Source organism: Hemicordylus capensis, chromosome 2 (assembly GCF_027244095.1).
Source record: "Hemicordylus capensis ecotype Gifberg chromosome 2, rHemCap1.1.pri, whole genome shotgun sequence".
Classification (NCBI taxonomy): Eukaryota; Metazoa; Chordata; class Lepidosauria; order Squamata; family Cordylidae; genus Hemicordylus; species Hemicordylus capensis.
The window spans coordinates 213,095,104-213,108,015 of record NC_069658.1 but is presented as its reverse complement, the minus strand read 5'-3'; the positions used below and the strand labels follow the sequence as shown (position 1 = coordinate 213,108,015).

At 50.4% G+C, this 12,912-nt stretch overlaps 1 protein-coding gene across 2 annotated transcripts; it reads left to right on the top strand.

Annotated features, from left to right (window-relative positions):
* Nucleotides 1-720: 720 nt before the first annotated feature.
* On the top strand, nt 721-12,617 carry UBA52 (ubiquitin A-52 residue ribosomal protein fusion product 1). Of its 2 annotated transcripts, none has more exons than XM_053298010.1 (5): nt 721-858; nt 2,363-2,484; nt 9,373-9,459; nt 10,072-10,174; nt 12,423-12,617. In XM_053298010.1, the coding sequence occupies exons 2-5, from the start codon at nt 2,382-2,384 to the stop codon at nt 12,514-12,516; spliced, it is 387 nt and encodes a 128-aa protein (XP_053153985.1). In that variant the 5' UTR covers nt 721-858; nt 2,363-2,381; the 3' UTR covers nt 12,517-12,617. The 2 variants fall into 2 exon arrangements, with proteins under 2 accessions (XP_053153985.1, XP_053153986.1); XM_053298011.1 differs by having other exon boundaries at nt 787-806.
* Nucleotides 12,618-12,912: the final 295 nt, after the last annotated feature.

The following is a 12,912-nucleotide window of genomic DNA, read 5'->3' as shown; positions in this document are numbered from 1 at the left end:
CAGCCCTGCAGTGCAAGCCAGAGTTAGTGTTGGAGATGGGGCAAAGGAAGAGCAGCTTGCAACAGCCCTGCAGTGTTGCCCAGTGGCCAGTATTAATAGCAGAAGCTGGGGGCAGGGCTGGCTGTGTGTGGCTTATGACATCCCTGCAATGTAGTCCTACTATGCTCCCCTTAATGGAGTCTGAGTGGAGTTCACAGTACCCTTGCAGTGTAGGCCAGTGTCGCCTATTACAGGCTAGAAAGGGCTGAAGAGGATTCACAACAGCCCTGCAAGGTCGTCCAAAGGGCTTGTAACATACACACCGAACCTCTATGGGTGTGGGATGTGGCTCTCTAGCCCTCCTCATCTCTATGGCCCCCCTCCTTTCAGCCATAGAGATGGGGAGGCCTAGAGAGCCACGCAAGGCTCCTTATGCCTTGCCTTCTATTGAGGAAAATCCGACAGGGAGCACGTAGTGACGTCAACGAGCTGTGCGAGTTGATTAGTTAGCCGAACCAGGGGAGGGGAGGAGCTACCTGCTTAATGACGCAACCCTAGAACGCAAGGGTTGATTGGCCGGGCGGGCGAGCCGCGCGGGGGGCCTACCTGCGCGATGACGCAAGGTAAAGCGGTGTTCCGAATTGGCTGGTCGGGCCGGCCAAAGAGAGCGCGAGAGGCGCTCGGCTCGGTGTGCTGATTGGCTGCTGAGGGCAGGATGGCGTCGCGACCCGGGCGACGTCTGTGACGCCTGAACGTGGGCGGGGCCCACGGCAGGAAATCGCCCTGCGGCGGGACGGAAGCGCGGTGGAGTTCCGCTTCCGGCTAAGGTTCGTTCTCTTTCCGTTCAGCCGAGGAGGTGGCCGCAGGACCGCGTGGAGGGTGGGTGGCCGAGCTGGACGCCTGGGTCCCCCCTCCTCCCATCTCCTTGTGCTTATTCATGGTTTCTTTTTCTTTTTAACTTATTCGCCCTGTTTCCCTCTCTTTCTCTGACTCCTGGCAGCCTTCTTTCTCCCCCTCTCCTGCCTGTGGCCCTTATTAGCTCCCTTGCGTGTCTGTCTAAAATAATTTATCTGTCTTTATAGGTAGATAGATAAAATTTCTGTGTTTGTGCGTGTATACACACACATATATCTATCTAATACAAGTATTAATAATTAATAACAATTTATATATTAATATTCTAATCTCATTATTATTAATATTAATTATAACTTTGGTGTATGTGTAAAACTATATGTAATTATGTTCGAACTTGTAGTGTAACTGAAATTTTACACACACATTGTATATAAATCACACTGTATAGAAAGCAAGAACTGTGTTCCTGCTGAGGAGGATGGTGGGGTTATAAGCATTAGGGGTTATCTAAGCAAGTGGGGTTATCTAAGCATTGCATGCTTAGATAAATACTAGTAGATCTCTGTTTACATGATCAGGTGTTTCTGGATAATTCTAAAATATAGACTAAGAAAATCTAGTACAGGCTGTAGTGGTTAGCAGTGAAACTAGTACAATAACATGGCTCTCTAAATGTATTTGATACATGTGATTTACTCTCTGTATCTTTCTTCCCCTGTCTGCCACTTCTGGTTCCCTAGACCCTTATTTCCTCCCCCTCTTGTGTGTTTGAGATGGTTACAGATGTCTGTAAGGTTTTCTGTATACTGTAATATAATGCATGTGAGGTGGTCCATGTCTAGATAAAACTCTTTATAAAGAGATGGTGGGGAGGAGATTATAATATAGTGAACATTAAAGAATATGTCTGCTGGGGAGGAGTGTTGGGAAGGTTGGGGGATTTTCATAGAGATATTACATTTGTCAGTATAAAACTGTTGGCACTTTGCAATAAAATGAATATGCAAATATTTTAAAATATTCTAAAATATGAAACAATGCACAAAACAGTTGAAACATAAAAAATTCAAAAATACCAAATAAATAATAATAATACAACAGTAATAAATTATTTATTAATAAGAATAAATATTACCAAATAAATAATAAAAAGCCAAAGCAATTAAAAATAAATTGAAATAAAAAGAAATGAGCCTGACCCTGGTGCAGGTGAGGGGCTTTGAGCCCAGAGCTCCTGACCCGGAGTCTGATGCTCTTCTGTGCTAAGCAGATGTAACATGATGGCTGAGGGATGGAGCTTCTGCAAAGCCCCTGGTTCATGTCTTGCTGCTGCAAAGTCTAGTACTCTTACTACACTACCTTAGTGTGCTCTGGCCTTTGTAGTCACTTGCTATAGGAGGCCAGTGTTCTGTTGTGTTGCTCAGAGGGTGAATAATATTTGTTTGATGGCCAAGATACTTCTAGGCTGAGCTTCCTTCTAGTCTTCAACCTGCCATTTCTCATTCTGATTTTTCCCACTCTTTAGGTGACATTCAGCTGCCACGATGCAGATTTTTGTGAAGACCCTGACAGGCAAGACCATCACCCTAGAGGTGGAGCCCAGTGACACGATTGAGAATGTCAAGGCGAAAATCCAAGATAAAGAAGGTAAGTGGTGGAGTCTGTCTTTATATGCCAGCCCACTGAGACACCTGCACACAGGCACGTGGGTGTGGGGAGGACAAAAGGGCAGTGGAGGAAATTCTTGTTTTATCTACCAGGGTTAAAAACACTCTTTAGGTTAACCTCCCTAAATGGTGGACTCATTAGAAGACCAGCAGCATCTAATAAAATTATTAAACTACTACACAGCCAAAGTGGCAGACAGCAGTAAATTCAGAAGTGCCTGTTCTCCGAAGAACTGTGGTTCATTTGTCCCAGGAATGTTGTTTTTAAAAAGAGGTAAAAGAAATCTGGGTTGGGGTGTTCCAAAGCTTCCTGGGTTTCAACAACAGTCAGTGATGGGGTCAGAACACTTGCTTTGAATGCAGAAGGCCCAAGGTTCCATCCTTGGCAGCATCTCTAGGTAAGACTAGTGTCCTCTTAGCTAAATGGAGTCCTCCCTGGTTACATATGAATGAGAGACTACATGTGTGAGCACTGTTAAAATGTTCCCCTTAGGGATGGAGCCGCTCTGGGAAGAGCACCTAGGTCCCAAGTTCCCTCCCTGGCAGCATCTCCAAGATTAGCCTGAGAGAGACTCCTGCCTGTAATTTTGAGAAGCTGCTGCCAGTCTGTGTAGACAATACTGAGCGAGGTGGACCAAGGGTCTGATGCAGTAAATGGCAGCTTCTGAGGTTGTTTTGACTTGCCTAAAATGCAGGCCAACCACTACCAGCCAGTACAGACAGTGGTAAGCTACAGAGCTAGAGGAGCCCAGGATCTGACTTAGTAGAAGGTGGCTTCGCATAGACATAGTTAGTTTTTTTGCTGCAGAAAGGTCTTTCAGTTGAATTTGTTAATCATTCGAACCTGTTTCACAATGAACAGGAACTTATCCTCAGGGTAATGCTGTAACCTGTTGCTTCTCGGCTGGTGTAGGAGGTCACCCAAGCTTGGGATTACATCCCCCCCACATGCTCCAAAAGGCAGGAAGTAGTCATACTTGAAGATCCTTAACCCAGTGCATGTGGGCGGATCTCCTCAGTTCTACTTCCTGCCTTTGCTCCAGAAGGCTCGCATTACAGCTCGCAGGCTTTGGCCTAGTTAACTAGGCCTCTTCTTTTCTTCTGCTTATATTCCTATTGTTTTTGACTATTTCCAATCTATTCTTCACCTGGTATTCTACTACTATTAGTTCTCTCTAGTTACTAAAGAAAAAAAAATAATAATAATTTTAAATTTTAAAAAAAAAAAATCATATCTGTTCTTCTACTGTCCTTTCTGTTATTCGTTACCTCTCCTCACCTCTTGCCGACCTTTTGGCCGATGTCCGCTAAAAAGACCTTCGGACTCCTGGCTATTAGGGAGAGATCCGCCCATCAGCGCCTGTTCCCGCCAAAAACTCGGGACTGCGCAAATCCTGTAAGGAAAATGGCAGATGTATCAGATGACCTTGCTGGCGCCTGTAGGCCACAGCGGTCCTCTCTGTTGCCAGATACCAGTGAGGAGACTGGGCGCAATTCATGCCACCAGCAATCCACCGAAGCAGGACGCAGGTGGCGGCACCAGAATCGGAGGCTTTCCTACAAGGAGGCCCCGTTGGTGGCCAGATACCGGTGAGGAGACTGGGCGCAATCCATGCCACCAGCAATCCACCGAAGCAGGACGAAGGTGGCGGCACCAGAATCGGAGGCTTCCTGACAAGGAGGCCCCGTTGGTGGCCAGATACCGGTGAGGAGACTGGGCGCAATTCATGCCACCAGCAATCCACCGTAGCAGGACACAAGTGGTGGCACCAGAATCGGAGGCTTCCCTACAAGGAGGCCCCGTTGGTGAGAGAGCTTTCGCCCGGCAGCGCGAGCCAGGTAAGCCTGTGATGTTTGGCCTCGCCCCCCCCCCCAACTCCTTTCCCTAGCAGTTGGGCGTGCAGGAGGAGGACTGCCTCAGCGAGTATTGGGGCCACGCTGAAAGGAACGTCAGCAGGAGTGGCCGCCCCAGAGCCTGTCGGAATCAGACGGGGAAGACGTGCAGGATGATGAGGCAGGCGGTGCTGAGCCCGTGGATGGGGCGTCGGAGCACCCAGAAGGCCATGAACAGCTCCCCCCGGTAAGATCGGGACTTGCTCGGGGGGGAGGAGGTGAGTGCAGATGCCCCCTATGTGGCCCCTCCCTCAGGGCCTACTCCTACAGGGAATGTGGGGGTTCCCCCTGATGCTGCCACTGCAAAGGGCTGGATTCAGGAGGCCGTTCAGGTCTCACTGGCAGCGGCGCTTAAAGCGCGGAAGCCTGCAAGGCATTGCAAGGCAGGCTGTGATCCATGTGTCGCCCTCAGACTCTCAGGAGGAGATGGTGCCCGCTAAGCAGCCCAGGGTGGCTATACGCCAGGACTCTGTGCCCTTGCGTAGAGGGAGGTCTTCAGATGAGTCTGGAGAGGACTCCCCAGATCTATTGTGACCCAGGGTCAGTGGGTCAGAGACATTGCTGGGCAACCCAGACAAGGGGCCCTCCTCCTCGGAAGAGGGGGAGATGATTGAGGACTCTGCTGCAAACTTACACAGTCAGAGGCTCTCTCTTATGGTGGATTTTCAGCCACTAATTAACCAGGCTATTGCTGCGCTTGATCTGTAGCCAGTTACAGAGGAACAGATCTCTCCTGTGTCCAAGGGCTCCTTGGTGCTGCCTAAGGCTAAGGTACCGCAGATTAAATCAGTGATACCTGAGGGCTTTACTAAGACCATCAAGGAGGAATGGGCAGCTATTGCGACTCCCAAAGCGTATGTTGACATTGGCTAGCAAATTGTACAACTTTGAGGAGGAGACTCTGGACTTGCTGAAGGTGCCACTTACGGTTGCTCACTTCGGGGCCCTACTTAGTAGCACAGTGGTACCCAAGGATGGGGACTCCTCTTCTAAGGAGCCAGAAAACAGAAAAGCAGAATCTGCACTGCGCAGGGCCCACGAGGCTTGAGCAGTGGCCATCAGAGCTGACACCACTGTGTCCTTGGTGTCTAGAGCATCAGTCTTGTGGGTTGGCGAGTTACCCAATGACCCTCCCACTAATCAGTCTAAGATGTGGCATAAGCTACTTCGTCTGCAGAGGGCGGCTGCCTTTTCAGCGGATGCTACTCTGGACAGTGTTCAGTTCTCGGCACGTGCGGTCAGTGCAGGTGTCCTGGCAAGACGCAACATATGGCTAAAATTTTGGAAGTTGATAATACGTCTAGGGCTAAATTAGCTGCTGTTCCCTATGCTGGGGGGAAAGCTAATTGGGAATGAGGCCCTGAAAGAGGTCCTCATTGAAACTAAGGATAACCGCAGGGCTCTGCCATCAGCTCCTAGGAAGAAGGACAAGAGTTTTAATCATAGACCGATGCAAACCTTCAGGGCGTTTAGACCTCAGTTTGTCAGAGGGAGCCTTTTAGGCCTTTTTGATCGCAGTGGAACAGATCCAGAGGCCAAGGCAGGCAAGGGTGCACTCAGCAGAACCATCAGTCTCTCGGAAACCAGCAGCGGGGCCCCAAAGCAGCAGTTCTGACTCCCACTCAGGCAAAGTGGGGGTCTGCCATTTGGACTGTTTTGGAAAGAATCCATCGACAGGTGGGTTCTTTCCATTAGCCTACACGGGTACGAAGTGGAGCTGGCCAGCCCCCCAGGAAACAGATTCCTCCTTACCCCTAGATCTGGGAAACCGGAAAAGCACAAGGGGTTGTCCATGGCCATTCAGTATCTGGTGGCTATAGGGGCCATAGAGGAGGTCCCACCTCTTCAGAGAGGCAAGGGCATCTATTCTGTGATTTTACGGTGCCAAAAAAGGACGGATCGGCCAGGGCAGTTCTCAACCTACGCCCAGTCAACCGTTTTGTGATAAAAAGGAGGTTCAGGATGGAAACCCTTTGTACCATCTCAGAGGCATTGCAGATGGGGGACTACATGACTTCAATAGATCTCCAGGAGGCGTATTTACACATCCCCATTCATCCACGCAGTCGACATATACTCCACTTCTGCTACATGGGGAGGCATTATCAGTACAGAGCCCTTCCTTTTGGTCTCTCATCAGCCACCCAAGTTTTTATGAAGGTTCTAGTCTGCTAGTGGCCACTTTATGCACTGAGGGGGTCCACCTGTATTGTTACCTCGACAACTTGCTCAAGAAGGGGCAGTTCAGTCGGCTCTGTCCAGAACAATGTCTGTGTTACGTGCGCATGGGTTTCTGATAAATGTGGGCAAGAGTCACCTGATGCCCACACAGAGCCTTCGTCATTTGGGCATGGTAATGGACACCTCAGTAGGCAAACTGTTTCTGCCACAGGATCGGATGGAGGTCTTAACGTCACTGGCTCGTGTGATTGCTTCGAGACTGTGGGCCAGCCTTCTCAATCTAGCAAGTTTGTTGGGTCTCATGGTGGCGGCTATGGACTCGGTGCCTTGGGCGAGGTTTTCATCTACGCCAGTTACAGTGGGGTTTCCTCCTTTACCAGCACAGGATTGCCCTCAAACGTGACAAGAACATTCCTCTCTTCGCGAGTCGATTCATTGGACGGCCCGGGGAACCTAGACAAGGGCAAGCTGTTCATAGAACCCGAGAGAGTGATGGTCACGACGGACACCAGTCTATCGGGCTGGGGGGCTCACTGTTGGAACAGTTCTGCCCAGGGGCTTTGGTCGGTGGAAGAGTTGCTCCATAGCATAAACTGGCTCGAGCTGTGGGCTGTCTTTCTGGCCCTAAGAGCCTTCACGCCCTTGGTGAAGGGAAGGAATATCTTAATGTGTACAGAACAACTTAATATCCATTCTGGACCATCATGTAAACAGAATTTCCAATGTTCGGGCAGATTGGCTAAGACGGCAGGAGATCCAGCCGGCAGAATGGGGCCTGCACCCTCAAGTATTTAGGTGGCTGACAGAGCAGCTGGGATGTCCCCAGATAGACTTGTTTGCATATCCTCAGAATGCCAAGATTCAGAGGTTTTACTCACGTTGCCCGATGTTGGGGGCAGAAGAGACGGATACGCTATCGGTGCCATGGCGTCCGTGTCTGCTGAATGCATTTCCTCCAGTGCCGCTGCTCTCCCGTTGCCTCAGGAAGCTGCGGGGTTTCCGGGCATCCCTGATATTGATTGCGTCTTTTTGGCCCAGAGGGCCTTGGTTTTCTGAGATCGTCGACTTGACCGTAGGTCATCCACTCAGTTTGCCAGACCATCCAGTTCTGCTGTGTCAAGGTCCGATTTACCATCCTTGCATCTAGAAAGTGTTCAGCCAACAAGATTTACCAATCGACTTGGCGTAGTTTTCTGCGCTGGACAGCAAAGCTCTCCCTGCAGCTGGACAAGTGCAGGTCGAGGGGATTACTAGGTTTTTCTTCAGGATGGCCTTGCGCTTGGTCTGAAACCCAACATGCTTAAACACCAGGCGGCGTGCTTGATCCAGATGTTGTTTCCTCATCAGCGTTTGTTCAGGCGTGGCACCCTCTTCTACGCAAGTTCTTGAGGGGGGCAGCTTTGTTGTCTCCTCTGGTCTGCCATCGTTTTCCGTCATGGGATTTGCATATTGTGTTGTGGGGTCTGCAGTTTCCGCCATTTGAACCACTTTGATCTGTATCATTGCAGATGCTGTCCTGGAAGGTGGCCTTTTTAGTAGCTGTAACATCAGCCAGGAGGATTTCTGAATCGCAGGCTCTGTCAGTTCAGAGTAATTTGTGTAATTTCTCTAAGGACTCTGTGAGACTTATCCCGGATCCTTCGTTTATCCCTAAGGTAAAGTCTCAGTTTAATCGTGAGGCGGTCATTTAATTACCTTCTTTTTGTCCGGATGCTCGTCACCCTGCAGAGAAGGAGTGCAACCGGACGCAGGCTTTTCGTAAGTCAGATGCTCTTTTTGTGGCCTTTAAGGCTTCTAAGATGGGATGCAAGGTCTCTTCAGCCATTATTGCTCGATGGGTTCATTCATGCATTACGATGTTGTATGAAGCCCAGAAACTTTCGGTGCCTGGTCAGATTACGGCGCACTCAACTACATCGGCAGCCACTTCCACTGTGTTATCTTCACCGGTGTCCCATGAAGAGATTTGCAAGGCGGCTACTTGGTCGTTGCCTTTTACATTTTCAAGGCATTACAAGTTGGATGAACATGAAGCTGCCAGAGCAGCATTTGGTCGGAGGGTCCTGCAACAGGTCCTTCCGGGTCAGTAGCTCCAGCTTGGGTATTTTCCCTCCCGTGGTTGGTGCTGTGGTATGTCCCAAGCTTGGGTGACCTCCTACACCAGCCGAGAAAGGTACATTGGTACTCACCGTGAAGGTGTCTTCTGGCTGGTGTAGAAGAGGTCACCCAAGGCCCGCCCGGGTTGTGTTAGGCTGGAGCTGATGATCTGGTTGTAGGGGGACAGTTTTTCTGTCTTTCTCCGCATTATTGTTTGTATATTGTTGTATATTCTCTGTTGTGTTCTGTGGTTTTCATTCCGTAGCTTGAGCTGTTTTAAGCACTGAGGAGATCCGCCCACATGCACTGGGTTAAGGATCTTCAAGTATGACTACTTCCTGCCTTTTGGAGCATGTGGGGGGGATGTAATCCCAAGCTTGGGTGACCTCTTCTACACCAGCCAGAAGACACCTTCACGGTGAGTACCAATGTACCTTTCTTGAAAAACCAGTATAGAAATAAAACTTGGTTTTTAAAGGGGTTAAATTCCGAGTGAGAGTCAAATGTTTCTGACTGAAACCCTGGAGACCTGCTGCCAGTTATGAACACCAATTAGCTAGTTGGACCAAGGATCTGATTCAGTAAAAGGCAGGTTAATACAATTTAGCCTTCACATAAGAGAGAATTTGGAGCAAGGCCTCACTTCCTGGTCTTAACCAAGAGGAGGTTCCCAGACATGCAAACTGTTGCCTTGCAGGTATCCCTCCCGACCAGCAGCGTCTGATCTTCGCAGGGAAGCAGCTGGAAGATGGGCGCACACTCTCGGATTACAACATCCAGAAAGGTATGATGCTAACATCCTTTGGAGAGAGCCCCCTGTGGAAGCCAGATGGTCTGTTGGGCACCATTAATTCCCTGTGTGAGGTGTCACCCCCATGCAAAGACATGAACGCAAGTTGGTGGGGGGACAGTGCGAGTCCCATTGTCTGTCCTCCAGCAGGCCTCACTCAGGTAGAGGCGCCTTTTAAAACTGCACAGTGGCCTTAATGGAGCTTCACAGTCTTGGTCTGATTCTCTGCAATATGCTGATGATCCTGGCCTACCTTACAAGGCTGTTCTAAAAATTCCTGCAGTGGTATGTTTGGAGCATTCTGTAAAATGTTAAATAAGGGGGAAGACATGCGACAAAGCCAGGGGTGTTTCCTATAGCCCTCGAAAAACGTGAGGCCTCTGCCTCTGCCTTGCTCAGCCTGGTGAGGCCTCACCAAGCGTCTTGTGTTCCCGCCACATTTGTTGACAGTCTGGCTCCTATACTTGCTGTTTTCCAGGGGTTTGGAACTCTTGTGCGGTTGGGTCTCCAGGCTTGGTGCCTTAAGAGGCTTCTTCTCAATGCTTCTGAAATGTCGGGGCAAGTTGCTAAGCTGAGATCCCCTTTTCTTTCTCCCCTCTCCCACAGAATCGACCCTTCACTTGGTGCTGCGTCTCCGAGGAGGGATCATCGAGCCTTCTCTCCGCCAGCTTGCACAGAAGTACAACTGTGACAAGATGATCTGCCGCAAGTGGGTGCCATCACTGCCACCTTGGGGTTGGGAGCAGGACCGCTGCAGGCAGGGAGGTGCCATCCCGTTGGCATCCTTGCGGGACGCGGCTGCCCCGCTGCAGCGTAAAATACCGAGACCAGTCCCTTCCCGGGGCCTGCTGAAATGTGCAGGTTTCCAGCCAGGAGGCCAACAGACGCCCGTAAACAGAGGCCTGTAAACCAGGCCTGCTCAACTTCGGCCCTCCTGCAGATGTTGGCCTACAACTCCCATAATCTTTGGCTATTGGCTACTGTGGCTGGGGATTATGGGAGTTGTAGTCCAAAAACATCTGGGGGGCCTAAGTTGAGCAGGCCTGCTGTAAACACTAGAGCAGCGGCAGGACCCCGTCTTTGGGGGAGAGTCTCCTATGGCAGCACACCAGGTTTATGTGTGTTGGAGGAGAGCGGGTCTTTCGGTAGTGAGCACGAGTTCTCCCCTCAGCAAAACAGGATGGGTAACCACATGTGTGCGCTGTCTTTGCCACGGGATGTGGTGATGGCCAACAGCTTGGATGGCTTTAAAAGGGGCTTGGACAAATTCATGGAGGACAGATCTTTCCATGGCTACCAGTCTGGTGGCTGTGGACCACCTCCAGCCTCAGAGGCACGATGCCTCTCAATAAATACCAGTTGCAGGGGCGCCACAGCAGGAGAGAGGGCATGCACATACCTCTTGCCTGTGGGCTCCCCAGAGGCATCTGGTGGGCCACTGTGTGAAACAGGATGCTGGACTGGATGGGCTTCCTTGGGCCTGATCCAGCTGCAGGGCTGTTCTTATGTCTGCTGTAAGATATTCCCCAAGCTCAGTGGTAGAGCATGCAGAAGGTCCCAGATTCAGTCTCTGGCAGTGTCTCCAGGTAGGCCTGGGAAAGACCTCCGAGCCTGAAACCTTAAGAGAGCCGCTGCTAGTCAGCATGGACCATACTGAGACAGATTGTAAGGCAGCTCCCTGCCATATACTGAGTGAGACCATAGGTCCATCTTGCTCAGTATTATCCCCACAGACTGGCAGCGGCTTCTCCAAGGTTGCAGGCAGGAATCTCTCTCAGCCCTATCTTGGAGATGCTGCCAGGGAGGGAACTTGGAACCTTCTGCTCTTCCCAGAGTGGTGGCTCCATCCCCTGAGGGGAATATCTTGCAGTGCTCACACTTCTAGTCTCCCATTCATATGCAGCCAGGGCTGACCCTGCTTAGCTAAGGGGAGAAGTCATGCTTGCTACTACAAGACCCGCTCTCCCTTCTTCCCCTCTCTTAGACCCGCTCTCCCCTTTAAGGTAAAGTGTGCCGTCGAGTCAGTTTAGACTCCTGGCGACCACAGAGCCATGTGGTTTCCTTTTTGGTAGACTACAGGAGGGGTTTACCGTTGCCACCTCCCACGCAGTTATGAGATTATGCCTTCCAGCGTCTTCCTATATCACTGCTGCCTGATATAGTACCAGTGGGGATTCAAACTGGCAACCTTCTGCTTGCTAGTCAAGCATTTCCCTGCTGTGCCACTTAAGATTATCTCTGATAACCGTGCTTGAAAAGGTCTCTGCCTATCAGCTGGGAAAGTTGCTGCCCATCAGAGTAAATGGGTACAAGGTTAGACGGACTCATCCAACCCTGCGTGAAATAGTTTTGTGTGTGCGTTAATTTCTGCTTGCGGGCTGGATCTTGCCAAGATCCATTACTGACCAGAGATGCTCTCCACTCATTTTGGTCCTGAGGTCGTGTGAACCTAAAGATTGCTGTGCAGGAGCAGACCACATTTTAGTCTAGCCAGCAACCAGGTTGATTCCTCAGGGGAGCTTCTGAGCAAGGCAGAGCAGCAAGAGGGTTAGGTGTCTTCTAGATGTGCTCTCAGTTTGAGTCTCCCATGCCCTATATTTTATTTATTTATTTACTTATTTGATTTCATTTCATTTCTATACCATCCTTCCAAAAATGGCTCAGGGCGGTTCACACAGAGAAATAACAAATATATAAGATAAACAAAAAGATAAACTATATGCACAGAATGCACCCAAGAACACTGTAGCTACCCCTGTCACACACACACACACACACACACACACACGTCTCAGCCGATGGTTGGGCCTTGGAGGAAAAGTTGGAGCACTGAAAGGTGCCCCAGAATTCCCTGCGAGGGACAGGAGTCACCGGGCTTCCTTGGCTGAGCTCGGCAACGTGGCAAGCGTTGCTTGCTGTGCCAGAGTCTGGAAAAACCATTGTGCCTTTCCTTTCAGGTGCTACGCCCGCCTGCACCCCCGTGCTGTGAACTGCCGCAAGAAGAAGTGTGGCCATACCAATAACCTGCGCCCCAAGAAGAAGGTCAAGTAAAGAGCCCGGCGGGGGCCATCTCTTCCCACCTGGCTTCAGCGCTCTGTCTCAAGGCTCGTAGCCGTTTCTGCCTGTTAGATTAAAACTTTCCGTGCACCATGTGGCTTGTGTGGGACTCTTCATTGCGGGGTGTGGGGAGGGAGGGGGGGTCCTAAAGGGAGCCAGGTTTTTATGGAATGTGCGGGGTTACCCCCCCCCAAGGATTTGCTCCCCTTGAAACCAGACAGGGCAGAATAGAGAACTCTTCCCATCTTAAGACTTGCGAACTGGTTAGAATGGAGGCTTCTCAAACTTGGGTCCCCAGACATTGTTGGACTACAACTCCCATCTTCCCCAGTCCAGCCTCTGGGGAGCCAAGTTGGAGAGCCTGCGAAAGGTTTCACCTGGGTCTTGATG

Coding starts and splice junctions, on each gene's coding strand:
- UBA52 (XM_053298010.1), top strand. CDS start 2,382: ATGCAGATTTTTGTGAAGACCCTGACAGGCAAGACCATCACCCTAGAG. Junction 9,460..10,071: donor GGATTACAACATCCAGAAAG/GTATGATGCTAA, acceptor CCTCTCCCACAG/AATCGACCCTTCACTTGGTG. Junction 10,175..12,422: donor GACAAGATGATCTGCCGCAA/GTGGGTGCCATC, acceptor CTTTCCTTTCAG/GTGCTACGCCCGCCTGCACC.